The sequence below is a fragment of the Cotesia glomerata genome, linkage group LG8 (genome assembly GCF_020080835.1).
Source record: "Cotesia glomerata isolate CgM1 linkage group LG8, MPM_Cglom_v2.3, whole genome shotgun sequence".
NCBI classification, from domain to species: Eukaryota; Metazoa; Arthropoda; class Insecta; order Hymenoptera; family Braconidae; genus Cotesia; species Cotesia glomerata.
The window spans coordinates 18,572,316-18,592,025 of NC_058165.1; the positions used below are offsets into that span (position 1 = coordinate 18,572,316).

General features: G+C 30.8%; 1 protein-coding gene across 1 annotated transcript; it reads left to right on the plus strand.

Moving 5' to 3' along the window:
- Nucleotides 1–15,932: 15,932 nt before the first annotated feature.
- Nucleotides 15,933–17,900, plus strand: LOC123270191. The gene has a single exon (XM_044736134.1). It carries the CDS (start codon nt 15,933–15,935, stop codon nt 17,898–17,900), a length of 1,968 nt encoding a protein of 655 aa, XP_044592069.1.
- Nucleotides 17,901–19,710: the final 1,810 nt, after the last annotated feature.

The window sequence follows — 19,710 nt, forward strand, 5'->3', positions numbered from 1 at the left end:
TGTAGTTTCCTTGATATAATATATCTGAACAGTAATTTGAAGGTTACTGCTCATAAACTTTGGTAATTCCTGTCAAGAATATGAAATACATCTGATTAAATAACTGGTTTACGTTTTACGTTTGTACTCGAGGGTGTGATGTATAAATTAATAATAACTCCTTTTATAAGTCGCCTTTCTGGTGTATACATGTATGCAATTGATGAAATCGGAGCGAGTGTTACACAGAAAAAGAGGTTCACTTGAGCCAAGAAAATATTTTTCTTCCTAATTATTTTCTTGAGCGAAAAAAATTTTTTTTGACAAGAAATTTCACTTATTCCAAAATTAATTCTCTTGCTTTAAGAAACACGTATCTTGGTCCGCAAAAATATATTTAAGTCAAGCAAATGTTGTTGTTTTGAGAAAATTCAGCCTCGAAGCTCCAAAAAATTAAATTCTTGATAGAAGTTAATTTTTTGTCTTGAGAAAATTTCTCTCTTGCTCCAAAAAATTAAATATAAAGATAGAAGTAAATTTTCATTAATATTATTGATTAACATGTCAAATGGGAAGAACAAATAATATTTAATTTTTTTTATTCAATATGTATAATTGCACGCTAAAATAATATAAAAAGGGTATCAAATATTCTCGAGAAAAATTTTTTTCTCAGAAGTAAGTGGCGCTGCTTCCCTAAAATATCTAAAAATCTTGATCAAATATAAAAATTTATTGTATCAAGTATTTATGATAATAAGAAAAAATGACTCACCAAGAATGTAATTTAAAGGAAAATTTTAACCTCGGCCAACACAACTTCGATCTTCCTTCAGGCACCCGAAAAATTTTCTTCAGCCAAGAATTTTGTTCTGCAATCAAGAAATTTTTCTTTCTGTGTAGTTATATGGGTGATTATCTGTAAGGACGTCTTAAATCTGTACAAAATTGTCCGGCCAAATTATTTTTTCTGCCCTCCGGCCGGAAAGTGGCAACTTTCTGGCCGCTGCGCTAAACAAAGTTGCCACATTCCGGCTACGTCGAGCAGAAAAATAGTATACACACCTTGGCCAGTAAATAAGAAAGCCTCAGATCACATGTTTGTCAACCTCGGCTTCGCCTCGGCCAACAATTACATGTGATCTGAGACTTTTCTTATTTTACTGGCCTACCCTAGTAGGAATAATCGAGTTTTCACCGGATATAAACCAGTAACTGGCCAGTGATATCCAGTAAAAACTTGAAATCGCGCCACCTACAACTAAGTCATAAACATTAGTTACACCGACAGTGTATCTTTACTAGTGTGTGTATGTTTGTTTATTTTTTTTGTTAACCTGTACGCATCATTATTGTAATTATTATTATTAAAAAACAGTATAAATAAATCAAAATTAGTGTTTATTAACGTGTAAATAATTTCCAATATATATTTCAAAATGGATGCAGTGAAAAAAAATGACACATTATATAAATTGCGACTGTGGGCATTAAAAACAAATCTCCAATTCAAAATAATCATTTTCTTATTCTATTGTAAGATTTATTATTAGTCTATCAGTCTAATGATATTATATATTTTATAATATACACATAAATGAAACTTTTTTATATCATATCGTTTATTAAACATTATTTTGCATTTATTTGACAATTTTAATAACGCCTAATAACCTCAGAATTTGAAACTGACAGTTTCACTAAAGCCGCCATAATGTTTTGTTAGATCTCTAGTAAAACTTGCCAGTTACTAGACAGAAACTTGATATTACACTGGCCAGTTACTGGCTAAAATAGTATATTACACACCTAGGGAAGTAAAGTAAGAAATGTCTCAGATTACATGTAATTGTTGGCCGAGGCGAAGCCGAGGTCAACAAACATGTGATCTGAGGCTTTCTTATTTACTTCCCGAGGAGTGTATACTATTTTTTTGTCCGACGAAGGCGGAAAGCGGCAACTTAGTTTAGCGCAGCGGGACGAAAGTTGCCATTTTCCGCCCGGAGGGCAAAAAACTTGATTTCATTTCTACTAGGGTAGGTATGTAATATACTATTGGTTTTATTAAAAAAAAATTTAACAAGGGCTACAAAACTATCTTAATCATAATAAATAAACAGATTTAATTTTTGTTTTTTCGTAATTTCTGTGTCTTTTGCCATATAACATCACAGGGGACTGTTTTCCAGGGGACTGTTTTTTTTATCACATTGAGAAAAATCAAGTAAACTATTTCAATGCATTCAACTTTTCAAGTTTTCAATGAATGTTTACATTAATTAGAATAATATTACGACTTATGGATCCAATTTTATAAATAAATTATAAATAAAAATAGTTGCCAAGGGACTGAGTTTTGAAGTGGCCCAGACATATATTTCCAGCACAAACGGTGCTTTGATACTCAATAAAATCCCGATAAAGCGCTAACAGCTCTATGGTTATTAACTCAAGGCTAGTTAGGTCCTTATAAACCTTACAAAAGGTAAAATAACACGCCGGATTTTTTTTTTGGCTTTGAACTTCTGGCAGGGGACTGTTGTTAAAATACCTGGGACAAACTTTGGTTTAATGAATTCAATGAAACAAATTAATTTTCAGTACTTTTTATTGAAGAAGATTGTTAGTTAACTAATCAAGTTTATAAACATTGTGGACAAATTACATATTATGGACGAATAATTAAAAATTTAATCTTAAAGTTTTAATTTTGGGAATAAGACAGCCCAGGGGACTGTTATTTCGGTGGTTTACCAATTTATAGCAAAAAAATCAAAATTTATTTCATTTTAGTTTTCAATGCTCTGAATAGAAATGTTTTTTTACTTTCGCAATTAATTTTTTTTAGTAACAAAATAACAATTTTTCTAATAAAAAAATACCTGGGACATCAAAAAATATCCTTACAGAGAATTACCCATTTAGAGCAATTGTGTTAAAATAAATATATATTATAAAAATTTACAATTGTGCAATTATTGGCAGTTTTAAGTGTTATTATTTTACAGAGTAAATACTAATTAAGTATCGGTTATTGATTTTTGGAAAGTGAATTAAGTGTCTTAATATTTAATTACTTAAAAGATTATTCGTAATTGTCCGCGCCGGTAAGGAATGCAAGGACTGCGTTCCAGGTATAAACGAAGCCGGTGTTCGCTGCTGCGAATACGCTTCGGAGCCAATTGAAGATTCTCGTTATGAAGCCATCTTCTTCAATTTGAATGAACGATTCTTCAGGTACAACATCATAAGTATCTCCGGAAATTAGATTTTCCGCAGTTGGTAAGCAAAATACCTAAAAAATTCCAAATGTAATTATAAATAATTATTTATACTTTTTAATAATAACAATAAAATTTTTATTTTAGTTTTAAGATCATAAAATGCTCTTTAAATTAAATTCACTAGTCACTTGACCAATAAGGCGAGATAACTTTAATTTATATTATTTATAAATGTTCTTATATGAATTTTTATCGAAATAATAACTAGCAACAGATGAAATTTTGCATTCCATGCAAAATTGGAAAATGTCTAAAATTATAAAATTTCTCTAATTCATTCTCTATAGTCCTAATATATTATTAAAAGTTAATATTTTACTAATTTGTAAAGAAAATTTTTTTTAATCAAGAAAATCGATTTTTCTCTCCTAGTAATTTTTCAGCCGTACTAACTTGTATCCGGGCCAAATGTTGTTTTAATAGTTTTAACAACAAATTCATTTTATCTTTGATATTAACTAACATATATATGTAATATCGGGTATATATAGTAAGGTTAACAGTAATTCGGTAATATTAAGTTTTATCCACAGATTCGGTAGAATTTGGCGCCAAGTTCCGTTCAAATCTGCTGTATACGGAGCGCCAGACTACCGACTGTGTTTACTGTAAGCAGAACGGTATTTTGAGGTTGCAAAATTTTATTTAATTCTACGGTACTTTTTTTTCCTAAATTGTATATTATAACAGTAATTCATACTTTATTTGACTGTTATTAATTAATTATATTCACTTATAACAATTAATCTACTTGAAATTATTAAATTTAATCAGCACAAACTATAGCAACGCAAAAATTTCGATCCTGACTTTTTTTCGATGGGTAAAGTGATCTGCCACAGACTAAATAATTCGAGAATGCATAGTAATCCTTCATTAGATGGGAAACTACAGTTAAAAAAAGATATTTCACAGCTTGCATCTACACCCGCCAGGCCGCGCTAGAATTATTTTTACATAAACTATAGTTTCAAGGGGATAGTTTGCTATAAAAAATGCAACCAACGCGAGACTTAAGTTGGTACCAATTGTAAATTTTTATTATAATTACAAAAAATACTAAAATCCGCACAAAAACAGTTTCACTGTAAAAAAATCGCGCCAAATCCACGTTCATAAGACTATTAAGAAAAAAAAATTTGTTTTTTTCTTTACAAAAATATATAAAATAAAAAAATTAAAAAATCCATGTAACCGATATGATTATTTATGATTTTCGGAAATTAAAAAAAATTTTGTTATAAATTTGAAAATTAAGAAAAAAATTTTGGAACGTACTTGGTGTGCGTCATTGTGTATTTCAATTTTTTTAAAGTCCTAGTAAATAGATTTTACGAATTTCATTAAAAGTAAAATATTTTGCAACCGCGCACACTAAATACGTTCCAAAATTTTTTTCTTAATTTTTAAATTTATAACAAAATTTTTTTTAATTTCCGAAAATCATAAGTAATCATATCGGTTACTTGGATTTTTTAATTTTTTTATTTTATATATTTTTGTAAAGAAAAAAACAAATTTTTTTTGCCCTCCGGGCGGAAAGTGGCAACTTTCGTCCCGCTGCGCTAAACTAAGTTGCCGCTTTCCGCCTTCGTCGGACAAAAAAATAGTATACACTCCTCGGGAAGTAAATAAGAAAGCCTCAGATCACATGTTTGTTGACCTCGGCTTCGCCTCGGCCAACAATTACATGTGATCTGAGACATTTCTTACTTTACTTCCCTAGGTGTGTAATATACTATTTCTTAATAGTCTTATGAACGTGGATTTGGCGCGATTTTTTTACAGTGAAACTGTTTTTGTGCGGATTTAAAATACACGGAAAGAAAATTGAAGGAATTTTTACTATTTTACTATTGTAATTTTTACTAAATAAAATAGTAACGGTGGACTATATCTCTTATTTAGTAATTTTTACGATCTACTATTGTAAATTTTATCCAACAAATAAGACTAGCAAGAGTCTTAAAAAGTTGGATACTATAGAGCAAATTATACAATATGTGTTTGTGAACTTTACAATTCAACTATTGTAAAAATTCACAGTTGGTTTTTTTAAAAAAAATATTAGGGCGGGAGAGAGATAAAAGGTTGGACTAATTGGTACCTGTACAGTAATCGAAAAAAGAATCCGACATTTTCGTGTTATCTGGGAATCGAACCCAGAACCCTGTGTTGGCAGCCAGAGACTCTCCCTCTACGCTATCCGAGGTAAACTAACACCCACATCCTTTAAAATTTACATAAACTCGGAGTCTAGCGCTGTGCACGGCCATCACTCACACTAATTGAGAAACATTCCAATTCAACTATTGTAAAATTTGCTATAGTTCTATTGGAAAGATACAGAGGCAGCACTGGAAATTTTCATCTCTTACTTTTTACAATAGTAATATCGTATTTTTTCATGAATAAATAGTATTTTTTCTTCTAAAATATTTGACAATTAATAGTAATAAAAGTATAGTCCAGCTTTACAATAGTTGTATCGTAAATTTTCCCAGAAATTTTTTCCCGTGTATAATTGTTACAAGAGATGATTTTCTTCATACAACTATCTGTGTGAGCTAAGACTTAGGAATTAACTTATTTTTCCTTTTTTCAAAGGTCCCAAAGGAGACCCAAACTTATCCCTTCTGGGACCATCGTCCATCCTTATCTAACTTACACACTAATTGCAAGAGTAATAAAATGACAGATGGTGAAGGAGGAGGAGAATGGTTTTACTTGTATCACTGTAGAGTGTTTTACAAGGGAGGGTGGGGAATTATTGTCTCTCCACTTTTTTCTCCGCAATATAATCTCTCAACCCCGTCATCATAACTCTCAACCACTTTTTCGTCCCCACCCCCCTGCATGTCGGGATTTTTTCTTTCATGCCCGACACACATGTGCTGCGACTGTGGCCGACTTACGCGTTATAATCAGTACCTGCATTTGCATTACGGTCTTAAATAGTATGGAGGTACTTCTATAATGACATTTTACAGAGGCTGGCAATGAAACGCACATATTCTTAGTTTATAATCATTGAAAAATATTGGTGCGCGCCGGAATCGAACCCTGGTCCCACTCTTTCGAAATGCAGGTACCGAGCCGATTAGGCTATTGCCAACCCTCTGACAGATGGTGAAGGATTAAACAATTTACAAAAATCTTAAGTGTCAAAAACATGACCTGGGTTTTATTACTCTAGCATCGCAGGGTCTTATTTTCAAAACTCTAAGTCTAAAATAAAATAAAATACTTTAACTAAAAATATAAGGCTGAGAGAAGAAAAAAAAAAGAAAAACACGTATACACATGCATACCACGACATTCCCGATACTACATATATTATTATAGTTTTAAGAACAAATTTTGTTTATGTTCGTTATTAATTAACACCTAAGTTTATCAAGATCGTGTTGTCAGCATGCTAAATTCTTTATTTCTCTTTTTTAATTAGTTTTTTTTAAATTATCCTAAATAATTTATAGTTAAATATATAAACAATAATGTTTGTAAGGTTGAAATAATATAAAAGTCTTTTTAATAAACAACTTGATGTAGACATTTTGTACTTGTCCCACCAGTCACAAATGCCTGTCCCACCAGTCACAATAAAAACAAATTTTTTTAATTGTTTCTACGTAGGTAATCAGTCTAATTCTTCATAATATTGAATATTTGTACGATAAATTTAGTATTTTCGAGAGAAGTATTTTTTTTAGTTTAGTGGTCGAACTGAAATTGGACTTTAAGTATACCTTTGGTAAGAGAGAAGGATTTGTTGTTAGTCTCACCAGTCACACTCAGTCAAATGATAATTACAAGAAACTTAAAAAGTAATAGAGGTTTTTGACAAAGGGATGTTGTTAATTAGTTATTCTTCTATATTATTAGATAAATTTTACTGTAGTATAAGTTTTAGTCACATAATTATATATAATTGATGGAATTCTAGAGTCAAATGTCCCATCAGTCACTATAGAGAAAATGCCCTTTATTAAAAAATTACTTTTGTTAAATTGCACTGTACTTTCTTAAATATTGACGTTTTTAAAAATATAAGCTCATTCCGATATTGCACTCATCAAAAGCTTTCATTTGAACACCCACATGCATTTTTGATATATTTTTCATATATACATATATATATATATATATATATATACATACATATATATATATATAAATATATAAAATATATGAAAAATTGATGTGGGTACTCAAATGAAAGGTCTCGATGAGTGTAATATTAAGATGAGCTTATATCTTTAAAAATGTCAAATTATATCTTAAAAATTGTTAAAATTCAATATTTTGATTTTTTTATGATAAAAAAATTAAAATTTTTTTTAACAAATTAAAAATTTTCTTTAAAAATTTTAATAAACTTTTATTTGTGAGCATTCTTAAGAAAAATGATTTAAATATTAAATTTTAATTATTATTTTTTAATAATAATACTCAAAACCCGTGTAAAAAAAAATTGTCCCAAAAATGTCCCAAGCGTGGGACATCCAAACGTGACACAATTTGGGACAATTTTGGGACATCTTAAAAAAAATTAAAAATTTTAAAATAGTGCGTTTAAGTAATTTTTCGTCGATTTTAAGTATTTTTTTGAAGATTTTCAGAAGACTTCACAATTTCATGACAATTTTACTACAATTTTAAACGGTTTTTAAATGATTTTGAAGAAGATAATTTATTTTTGCACAGCTGTAGATTTGTCTAGAAATTAATGGATAAAACATTTATTGAACATTTTTGGGACAATTTTAGGACATTTTCGGAACATTTTTTTAATATTTTTAGGACAATTTTGAACGTTTTTCAAATAATTAAAAAAAAAAAAAACAATTTATTTTTGCACGGTTGTAGATTTGTCCTAAAATTAATAGATGAAAAATTTTAGGACATTTTTGGGACAACTTTAGGACATTTTTGGGACAATTTTAGAACATTTTTGGGACAATTCTGTAATGTTTCTACAACAAACTTTGAACATTTTAAGAACTATTTCACGACACTTTTGACCGATTTCAAGAAAGATAATTTATTTTTGCACGCTTGTAGATTTGTACTAAAATTAATAGATGAAAAATTTTAGGACATTTTAAAATTGTCCCAAAAATTTCCTAAAGTTGTCCTAAAATTTTTCATCTATTAATTTTAGTACAAATCTACAAGCGTGCAAAAATAAATTATCTTTCTTGAAATCGGTCAAAAGTGTCGTGAAATAGTTCTTAAAATGTTCAAAGTTTGTTGTAGAAACATTACAGAATTGTCCCAAAAATGTCCTAAAATTGTCCCAAAAATGTCCTAAAGTTGTCCCAAAAATGTCCTAAAATTTTTCATCTATTAATTTTAGGACAAATCTACAACCGTGCAAAAATAAATTGTTTTTTTTTTTTAATTATTTGAAAAACGTTCAAAATTGTAGTAAAATTGTCATGAAATTGTGAAGTCTTCTAAAAATCTTCAAAAAAATACCTAAAATCGACGAAAAATTACTTAAACGCACTATTTTAAAATTTTTAATTTTTTTTTTGAGATGTCCCAAAATTGTCCCAAATTGTGTCACGCTTGGATGTCCCGCGCTTGGGACATTTTTGGGACAATTTTTTTTTACACGGGAAATAAATGATAAAATGCATTTTTGATATATTTTTTATGTATACATATATATAATATATATATAAATATATAAAATATATGAAAAATTGATATTTAAAAATGTCTATAGGTCACAAGACACAAGGTCATTTCTTAAATATCTATCTATAGATGATAAAAAATGATAATTACAATTTTTATTATTAAAAATCCGGTTTGAAAAATAATTAAAAAAAATCTAATTAAGAATTTTATAACTTTTCACTTAAAAAAACTTTTAATGCATAACTATAAAGTAATAATTAATAAACTTACAGCAGCGAAGGCGCAGCAGAGGACAAAAAGAACAACGAGTGTGTGGTCCATTTTAAAACTTATTTAAATTATAAAAATTTAATTTTGAAAACCCAATGAAGTGTTCTTGTCGAAATTTTGCGTTGAACTGTCGAGCCGAAAAAAACGTCTCACTTTTATACCCTGAGGTTCAATATATTTCTATCCACAGATTCGGTAGAATCTGGCGCTAAGTTTCGTTCAAATTCGTTGTAAACAGAGTGCCAGACTACCATGGTAATCCTTCTATAAATAGGAAACTACAGTTAGAAAAAGATACAGTCAACGCTCTCTGTATTTGACTCGCCCGTACAGGACCATTCTCTGTATTTGACTCGTCCTTTTCCATAAGAGCTGTGTAAAATCGTCAAATACAGAGGAAGAATGTGGTCAAATACAGAGAGCGTCGACTGTATTTCACAGCTTGCACCTACACCCGTCAGGGTGCGCTGGAATTATTTCTACATAAACTGCAGTTTAACATTTAAAAAAAATGATAAGCGATCTGACAATTCTTTCGCAGTACTTGAAGATGGCTCGTTTATTCGAATAGAATCATTTATTGTAGACCGAGGAACAAATCGAGAACTAACTCTATGCAAAAGAATAATAGTAAATAATTTATCGGTATCAAGATTTGAAGTAATTAAAATTAGGACAAAATGTGATGTTATTGATACAAAAACTATTAAAAGTATATGTGTTTTTATAAATCTTCCCGAGATACAATATCTTTGTAACCTTCCTAATTTACTATTTTATTAAAATTATTATTTGTGATAAATGTATCCGAACAAAAACAGTTTCACTGTAAAAAAGTCGCACCAAGTCCACGTTCATAAGACTATTAGGAAAAAAAATTTTTTTTTTCTTTACAAAAAGATACAAAATAAAAAAATTAAAAAATCCGAGTAACCGATATGATTGTTTATGATTTTCGGAAATTAAAAAATTTTTTGTAAATTTAAAAATTAAAAAAATTTTAGAACGTATTTAGTGTGCGCGGTTGCAAAATATTTTACTTTTAATGAAATTCGTAAAATCTATTTACTAGGACTTTAAAAAAATTGAAATACACAATGACGCACACCAAGTACGTTCTAAAATTTTTTTTTAATTTTTAAATTTACAAAAAAATTTTTTTAATTTCCGAAAATCATAAACAATCATATCGGTTACTCGGATTTTTTAATTTTTTTATTTTGTATCTTTTTGTAAAGAAAAAAAAAATTTTTTTTCCTAATAGTCTTATGAACGTGGACTTGGTGCGACTTTTTTACAGTGAAACTGTTTTTGTTCGGATTTTAGTATTTTTTGTAATTATAATGAAAATTTACAATTGATAACAACTTAAATCTCGTGTTGACTGCATTTTTTACTGCAAACTATCCCCTTAAAGCTACAGTTTATGTAGATGTAATTCCAGTGCACCCTGGCGGCCATAGATGCAAGCTATGAATCACTTTTTACTGTAGTTGCGTGTCTATAGGAAGGATTACTACACATTTTTATTTTATCTAGTCTGTGGCGCTGATATTCCCCATCGAAAAAAAGTCAGGATCGAAATTTCTGGGCTTACTATAGTTTGTGCTGATAAAATTTAATAATTTTAAGTGAATTAAGTGTTATAATTGATTATAATTAATTAATATCAGTAAAATAAAGTATAAATTACTTTTATAATATATTATTTTGGAAAAAGGAGAACCATATAATTAAATAAAATTTTGCAACCTCGAAATACCGTTCTGCTTACAGTAAACACAGTCGGTAGTCTGGCGCTCCGTTTACAACGGATTTGAACGGAACTTGGCGCCAGATTCTACCGAATCTGTGGATAATGCAATACTAATAAATAAATTTCTAAATTATAAAAAATACTTGCACGAAATTTTAATATAAAAATTATTAATCGTTTATGAAAAAATTACTGATAAATTTTTATTAAAAAATTATCTTATCCACATAGATTGGTTATTAGTTTTTTATCATGATACATATATAATTATTAGTTCTAAAAGAATTTAGCTCAATAGATTCCATGTACCAATACCTTCCCAAACGAACTCATATAGTTTCCCACATGGATTTTTCATATGGGAATCCATGTACCCACAGTTTTCTACATGGATTACCATACGAATCCATATTTGTTATATGGATTTTTTACGTGAGAATCTATGTACCCACAGGTTCCTATGAGTTCCCATAGGAATCCATATTTCCTATATGGATTTCTCACAATCCATGAACCATCAGGTTCCTTGGTAGATTTCCACAGGAATCCATGCTTCCTATATGGATTTCTCACATGGGAATCCATATACCAACAGGTTCCTATATGGGTTCTCATAGGAATCCATGCTTCCTATACGAATCTCTCACATGGGAATCCATGTACCCACAGTTTTCTACATGGATTACCATACGAATCCATATTTGTTATATGGATTTTTTACGTGAGAATCTATGTACCCACAGGTTCCTATGAGTTCCCATAGGAATCCATATTTCCTATATGGATTTCTCACAATCCATGAACCATCAGGTTCCTTGGTAGATTTCCACAGGAATCCATGCTTCCTATATGGATTTCTCACATGGGAATCCATATAACCACAGGTTCCTATATGGGTTCTCATAGGAATCCATGCTTCCTATACGAATCTCTCACATGGGAATCCATGTACCCACAGTTTCCTACATGGATTACCATACGAATCCATATTTGTTATACGAATCTCTCACATGGGAATCCATGTACCCACAGGTTCCTATGAGTTCCCATAGGAATCCATATTTCCTATATGGATTTCTCACAATCCATGAACCATCAGGTTCCTTGGTAGATTCCCACAGGAATCCATGCTTCCTATATGGATTTCTCACATGGGAATCCATATACCAACAGGTTCCTATATGGGTTCTCATAGGAATCCATGCTTCCTATACGAATCTCTCACATGGGAATCCATGTACCCACAGTTTCCTACATGGATTACCATACGAATCCATATTTGTTATACGAATCTCTCACATGGGAATCCATGTACCCACAGGTTCCTATATGGATTCCCATAGGAATCCATATATTCCTATGTGGATTCCTATAGGTTCTTATAGGAATCCATACTTTCCTATGTGGATTCCCATGGATTCCCACATAAATCCACATGGATTTTTTTGATAGGGATGTAGCTTCAAGAGGATAGTTTGTTATGAAAAATGCAGCCAACGCGAGATTCAAGTGGTAATTCTCTCCAGAGGCGTATCGATGAAATCAGAAATGAATGTTCGTAGACGGTAGTTTAGGAATTAGGAATTTTAAATGTGATATTGTTCTGTTTGGCAGCCACTCTCTCAGAACGTCTAATATCTGGTGACTCTTCGACAAACAAGCTTCTGAGAAATCTAGGTTCGCCAGAGTTAAAAAGTTTGTACAAAAAACAAGCCAAGAAGTAGTACCGCTTCGATTTGACTGCACTGATAGAAGGATTTATTTGTATCAAAAAATATTTGTTAATAGTTAACAAATCATTTATCAAAGACCACTTTTTAGTATTAAACAAATATTTCTTAGTATTTAAAATTTCACGTTTCAAATTGAAAATTAATCTTATGCCATTATTTATCAGACGTTGTAACTTGTAGTCTAATCTTTTGGATGTATCTATCAAGACCAAAGACCAAAGAGCTAATAATAATAATAATAATAATAATAAAAAAAAATTAGGAAAATGGTTGACCCTAAAGGCCATCCGTGCAACTTCCCGCTAATTCCGTTAATACCTGGCCGCTTTTTTGAGCTCTTCGAGCTCAAAAGTACAATCCGTGTGTTGTTTTAAGCTCTCCGAGCTCAAAAAGATGACCTTTTCTATGCTTTTGAGCTCTTTGAGCTCAAAAGTCTGATAGAAGTTTCATAGAACACTATTTTTTGAATTTTTTTCAAATATTGAAGGATACACTTTGAAGGATATTGACTATAGTCTGAATTTTTTTTCACTACAAATACCACGGAGTATACTATACGAGAATGTACAGTGGGTTATTCTTTCCGTGTAGTAGATAAATTTTACGAATTTCATAAAAAGTAAAAGATTTTGCAACCACGCACACTAAATACGTTCCAAAATTATTTCTTTAATTTTTAAATTTACAACAAAATGTTTTTTCTGCCCTCCAGGCGGAAAGTGGCAACTTTCGGCCCGCTGCGCTAAACGAAATTGCCGCTTTCCGCCTCTGTCGGACAGAAAAATAGTATACAAACCTATGGCAGGAAAATAATAAATATCTCAGATCACATATATGTCGACCTCGGCTTCGCCTCGGGCAACATATATGTGTTCTGAGACATTTCTCATTTTCTTGCCACAGGTGTGTAATATACTATTTAATTTTCGAAAATTATATACAATCATATCAGTTACTTGGATTTTTTATTTTTTTATTTTATATCTTTTTGTAAAGGAAAAAAATTTTGTTCTTATAATAGTCTTATGAACGTGGATTTGGCGCGATTTTTGTCACAGTGAAAATGTTTTTGTTCGGATTTATAATACAGTAATTACAAAAACGTTCCTGAAAAATTTAAATTTACATTAAAATTCTTTAACAAAATTTTACAATAGTATTTTTAATTGTTCATTGAATTATCGAAGGTACGAACGATAATGACAAAACTCATTAGTATAATATACTCCAAACAAGTAATTATAGTATCATATATCAGCAGAAGTATTCGATAGTAGTAATTTATGATTGTATTGATGTTGACAAATGTTCAGATCTTAAGTATTGATATTTTCATTATGACATTTTAGATAATTGACAATCGTTATCGGAATTTGTAGAAAATTATTTAAAATTTAAAGGACAATTTTTAAACATAGTAGAATTTTTGTATTAAAAAAAAATTATTTAAAAAAAAAACAAGTTGTTTTTTTTTTATTGAAAAAAAAATTATTTAAAAAAAAAAAATTGTTTTTTTTTATTGAAAAAAAATTATTTTTTTTATTGAAAAAAAATTATTTTTTTTATTGAAAAAAAATTATTTTTTTTATTGAAAAAAAATTCAATTCTTTTATTAAAAAAACAATTATTTAAAAAAAAAAACAAGTTTTTATTGAAAAATTATTTAAAAAAAAATTGTTTTTTTTATTGAAAAAAAAATTATTTTTTATTGAAAAAAATTTAATTCTTCTATTAAAAAATTATTTAAAAACAAGTTTTTTATTGAAAAAAATTATTTAAAAAAAAATTATTTTTATTGAAAAAAAAATTATTATTTTTTTTATTGAAAAAAAATTTAATTCTTCTATTAAAAAAAAATTATTTAAAAAAAAAACAAGTTTTTTTTTATTGAAAAAAAAATTATTTAAAAAAAAAAATTATTTTTTTTTATTGAAAAAAAAATTATTTTTTTTATTGAAAAAAAATTTAATTCTTCTATTAAAAAAAAATTATTTAAAAAAAAAACAAGTTGTTTTTTTTTTATTGAAAAAAAAATTATTTAAAAAAAAAAAATTGTTTTTTTTTATTGAAAAAAAATTATTTTTTTTATTGAAAAAAAATTTAATTCTTCTATTAAAAAAAAATTATTTAAAAAAAAAACAAGTTTTTTTTTATTGAAAAAAAAATTATTTAAAAAAAAAAATTATTTTTTAAAAGAGGGGCACTTAGCAAAAGACTGCCTAGAAAGTAAAAGCTTCCCTACCAAAGACTTCTACAATTCTCAAGAAATCCCCTCTTCCCAACCAATTTCATCCTCCTCCTCAATCCCCAACTATGAGTTAAACAAAACACACACAAGTCGGCCATCCAATACATCAATCAACGCATCAAATCTAATGCTTCCCCCTAAGTCACCGCTGATTCCACTCATCAGCTTACAAACGGCAAACTCTAAACGCGCCCTTTCTTCATCATCCACCTCAGAACAAAATATGGAAGTAGATGCTGTAAAACATGCTCGACAGACTGAACATAATTTAAGTAAATCAAAACCAAAAAAACTCAGAGCCGATAATGATCAGGTACACAATTCGAGATTTGTTATTCCCTCAACCATCGAAATGGAAATCTCGGCCAATCCTGATAAATACAAATGCTCCTATGACCAACTCCAAAACCTATTTGACAAGGTAGCCGAGTCAGACTCCATCAAAGAAACGGTCGAAGAGTTCAACCTATCACCCTTAGAAACAAGATCCATGTTGACTAATTTATACCTACACTTACCAAAGAGAGGTCACAAACAAAGATTTACAAGACTCAAGAACAAACTAACCAAAGAATTTAACCTACCTGTTGAAGAAAAAACATACGCATCAACCGGATCAGAATCAGAGCTAAGCTCAACGGAAACGATACAGTAAAAAACCCTCCTCCTTCACTCCAACTTCCTCATCACCAGAAATCGTTCCCAATCAACAAACAATAAATTTACACCATGAAAATAATACAATGGAACCTAAATGGATTATATACAAGATATGAGTATCTAAAACTCCTCCTCAAGAACAATGAAGCTGACATAATATGCATCCAAGAAACCCACTTTAAAGACAAATATTTCATGAACTTAAATGGATATAAATGCTACTGCAAAAACAGATTAACAGATCACGCGAGTGGTGGAGTAGCTGAGTGGAGGTTAGTTTTAGAAGAGCTCACTCCACCAACCACCACTTACATCACTTACATAGCTTCATCAAAAAGGCCTTCTCAAATAAGATGACAACAGTAGCAGTTTCCCTAGACATAGAGAAGGCATATGAAATGGTACACAGACCCAGAGTTATTAACATCCTCACAAAAGAACTAAATCTCTGCGGCCCTATACTTAATTTCATAAAAAACTTCCTAAAGGAAAGACTCATAGAAGTCAGAATCAACAACTCAACATCCAATACTAGAATGATAAAAAATGGCCTCCCTCAAGGTTCGGTTATGAGCGTCCTTCTATTTTTGATAGCCATTAACGAAGTAGTCCAGTGCATATCATCACCTGCCCACGCCCTCCTCTTTGCTGACGATCTAACAATCTACTGCTCGGGCAAAGATCCCCATAATATCTGTAACATACTACAAACTTCTCTAAACAACTTAACCGACTGGAGTAACAAAACGGGCTTTAAATTCTCAACAAGCAAATCTGAATACATGATCTTCACCCGGAAAAAGAAAATGCAACTAGAGCCATCAAATTTATTTCTCAACAACATAGAACTTCATCAAAGCAACAACTTAAAAATCCTAGGAATGTACTTTGATAAATCTCTCACTTGGAACAACCATATAACGGAGCTAAAACGACAATGCCACCAACGCTTAAATCTACTCAAGTCTATCGCGTCTACAAAATGGGGAGCTGACACACAAATCCTAATTAACACCTACAGATCAATCATTCGTTCTAAACTTGATTATGGCTGTACAATCTATCAATTTGCCTCGAACCACCATCTAAAAAAACTAAATTCAATTCAAACCACTTCCTTAAGGATTGCTCTCGGAGCTTACAGAACCAGCCCCAGACTAAGCCTACTAGCAGAATCCGGAGAAACACCACTAGACCTAAGAAGAACACAACTGTCTTTAAACTTCGCATGTTCAGCTCCATCAATTATCCCAGAGCTTCATCAAAATCACCCACAGAGACCCCCAAACTTCAACAACGAGAAACCTACAGAAATCCGAGCCTTCCTCATCAATTCCACCAACAATAATGAACTCCAAAACTTAACGCTGTACAATCCTCAATACTCACAAATTCCCTACTGGAAGACACCAACAGAATGTTATGATTTATCGATCCACGAACAAACCTGGGGGAAGGACAACACACCAGATGCCCTATTCAAAAACCTCTACTTAGAAATATCCAATCAACTTGAACAGTTCACCCAGATCTTTACTGATGGATCTATAATTAACAACCAACGAGGATGCGCCATAGTAATTAATGACAGTGTATACAAATACAAGCTTCCTTCATCTTACTCCATATTTTCCTGTGAAGCCTACGCGATACTTCAAAGCCTCAAGTTAATAGTCCAAATAGACATCACCAAAGCAGCCATATTCACAGACTCGAAGTCAGCGATCGAAGCGCTGCTAAACTCTAACTCGACAGACAACATCATACAGGAGTGCCAGACCATTATCTACAATACTAGACTAACTAGAGACATCAGAATCATCTGGATACCCTCCCACCAAGGCATCCTAGGAAACGAACTCGCGGATAAAGAGGCGAAAAACGCAACGGTTTCAGGCATTGATCTCACCTCCACACTCCTCACTACAGCAACAGACTTTAAAAAGAAAGTCAAAAACCACATCACGACCAAATGGAATGACCTCTGGATCAATGGACAATCTCACCTCCATCTTATTCGAGAAAATACAATGGAAACAAGACCTCAACTGGAAAAAAGAACAGACCAATGTCAATTGAACAGACTGAGAATAGGACACACTGTCTTTTCTCACAGTCATCTACTAAGTAAAACAAATCCCAAACCATGCCCAGCCTGCAATCAACCCGCCTCAGTAAACTACATCCTGACGACATGCTCACAACTCAACATTCTAAGAAGTCAACATCAGATTCCAGCCAATCTTCAGACTGCTCTCAACAGTGAAAACGTCTACCCACGAATAATAAATCTTCTAAAACAACTACAACTACTATGCTAATTCTAATACTATATATTACATTATCTCAAACCCTTTAAACTATGTTACGTTAATGTTCAGTACTAAATTATGTTATGTTATGTCCATATGTTAAAAATATGTTGTTAATGCTTACACAAAAAATTTTTTTTCCCTTTTCTTTTCCTTATCTATGTATTACATTTTTTGTTTAAACCTAATAACCTGATAATGTACTTAAAGTAGTCGCAGAGGACCTGAGATGTCATAGCGACTTAAAATAAACTTAATAAAAAAAAAAAAAAAAAAAAAAAAAATTTAATTCTTTTATTAAAAAAAAAACAAGTTTTTTTTTATTGAAAAAAAAATTATTTAAAAAAAATTAGGAAAACGGTTGACCCTAAAGGCTATCCCTGCAACTTCCCGCTAATTCCGTTAATACCTGGCCGCTTTTTTGAGCTCTTTGAGCTCAAAAGTACAATCTGTGTGTTGTTTTAAGCTCTCCGAGCTCAAAAAGATACCTTTTCTATGCTTTTGAGCTCTTTGAGCTCAAAAGTCTGATAGAAGTTTCATGGAACACTATTTTTTGAATGTTCATACCGCAATAACTTTTGAATGAATGAACCGATTTTTACGCGGTTGGCGGCATTCTACGTAGTTTTTTAAGCCTTATAAATAATTTCTAAGTTTCAATTGGTCAAACTAGAAATTTCGGGTAACTCTGAAAAACACTTTCGGTTTTCTTTCGTTCACGATATCTCTCGAACGAATCAACCGATTTTGACCAGCTTGGTGGCAATCGACGTGGTTTTATGATGTTAAGAGCTGATTAGTTTTTGGAATCGATCGGTAGAGCTGTTTGAAAGTTATTCCAAAAAATGTCGAAGTTATGTTGAAAAAATCCTTATTTCCAAATATTTCGTCGAGGATATCTCTCGAACTAATCAACCGATTTCCACGTTTTTGGCGGCAATCGACGCGGTTTTTTAAGCTCTATAAATTATGCTATGTCATCAAAAGTGATCCGAGAAGAAATGACGAAGTTATGTGAAAAAAACACTTTTTTCGGTTTTTTTCGGTTTTCTTTCGTTCACGCTATCTCTCGAACGAATCAACCGATTTTGATCGGGTTGACGCCGATCGGCGTGGTTTTTCAAGCTTAAGGGCGGATTAGTTTTTGAAGTTGATCGATAGACCCGTTTAAAAGATATTCCAAAAACTACTTTCAAAAATGATTTTTCTTATTTTTTTTAAGGTTTTTCAAGATTTCTTAAAATCTATCGGTCCGAATCGGTTCAAATTCTCAGGAAATCTAAGTTCAGCGTAGTCCTTTCGAATGGCACCAACCGCGATGAAATCAGTTCAACCGTTCAAAAGTTATAAGCGAGTCACATAGTCACACACACACACACACACACACACACACACACACACACACACACACACACACACACACACACACACACACACACATACATACATACAGACATAGTGACAACATCGCGGGGGTAGTCAGGGAAGCTTCCTGTGACCTTCAAACGTCGAGATCTGATGAAAACTCGATTTTTGCCAAACGGGGTAAAAACAATAACTTCCCGATTTTTGAAAATCTGAGATTTTTAGCGGGAAGTTAAAAAAAAATTATTTTTTTTATTGAAAAAAAAATTATTTAAAAAAAAAAATTGTTTTTTTTTATTGAAAAAAAATTATTTTTTTTATTGAAAAAAAATTTAATTCTTTTACTAAAAAAAAATTATTTAAAAAAAAAACAAGTTTTTTTTTATTGAAAAAAAAATTATTTAAAAAAAAAAAATTGTTTTTTTTTATTGAAAAAAAATTATTTTTTTTATTG

What these genes read in the sequence shown, in the direction of transcription:
- LOC123270191 (XM_044736134.1), top strand. Translation starts at nt 15,933, where the DNA reads ATGACAACAGTAGCAGTTTCCCTAGACATAGAGAAGGCATATGAAATG.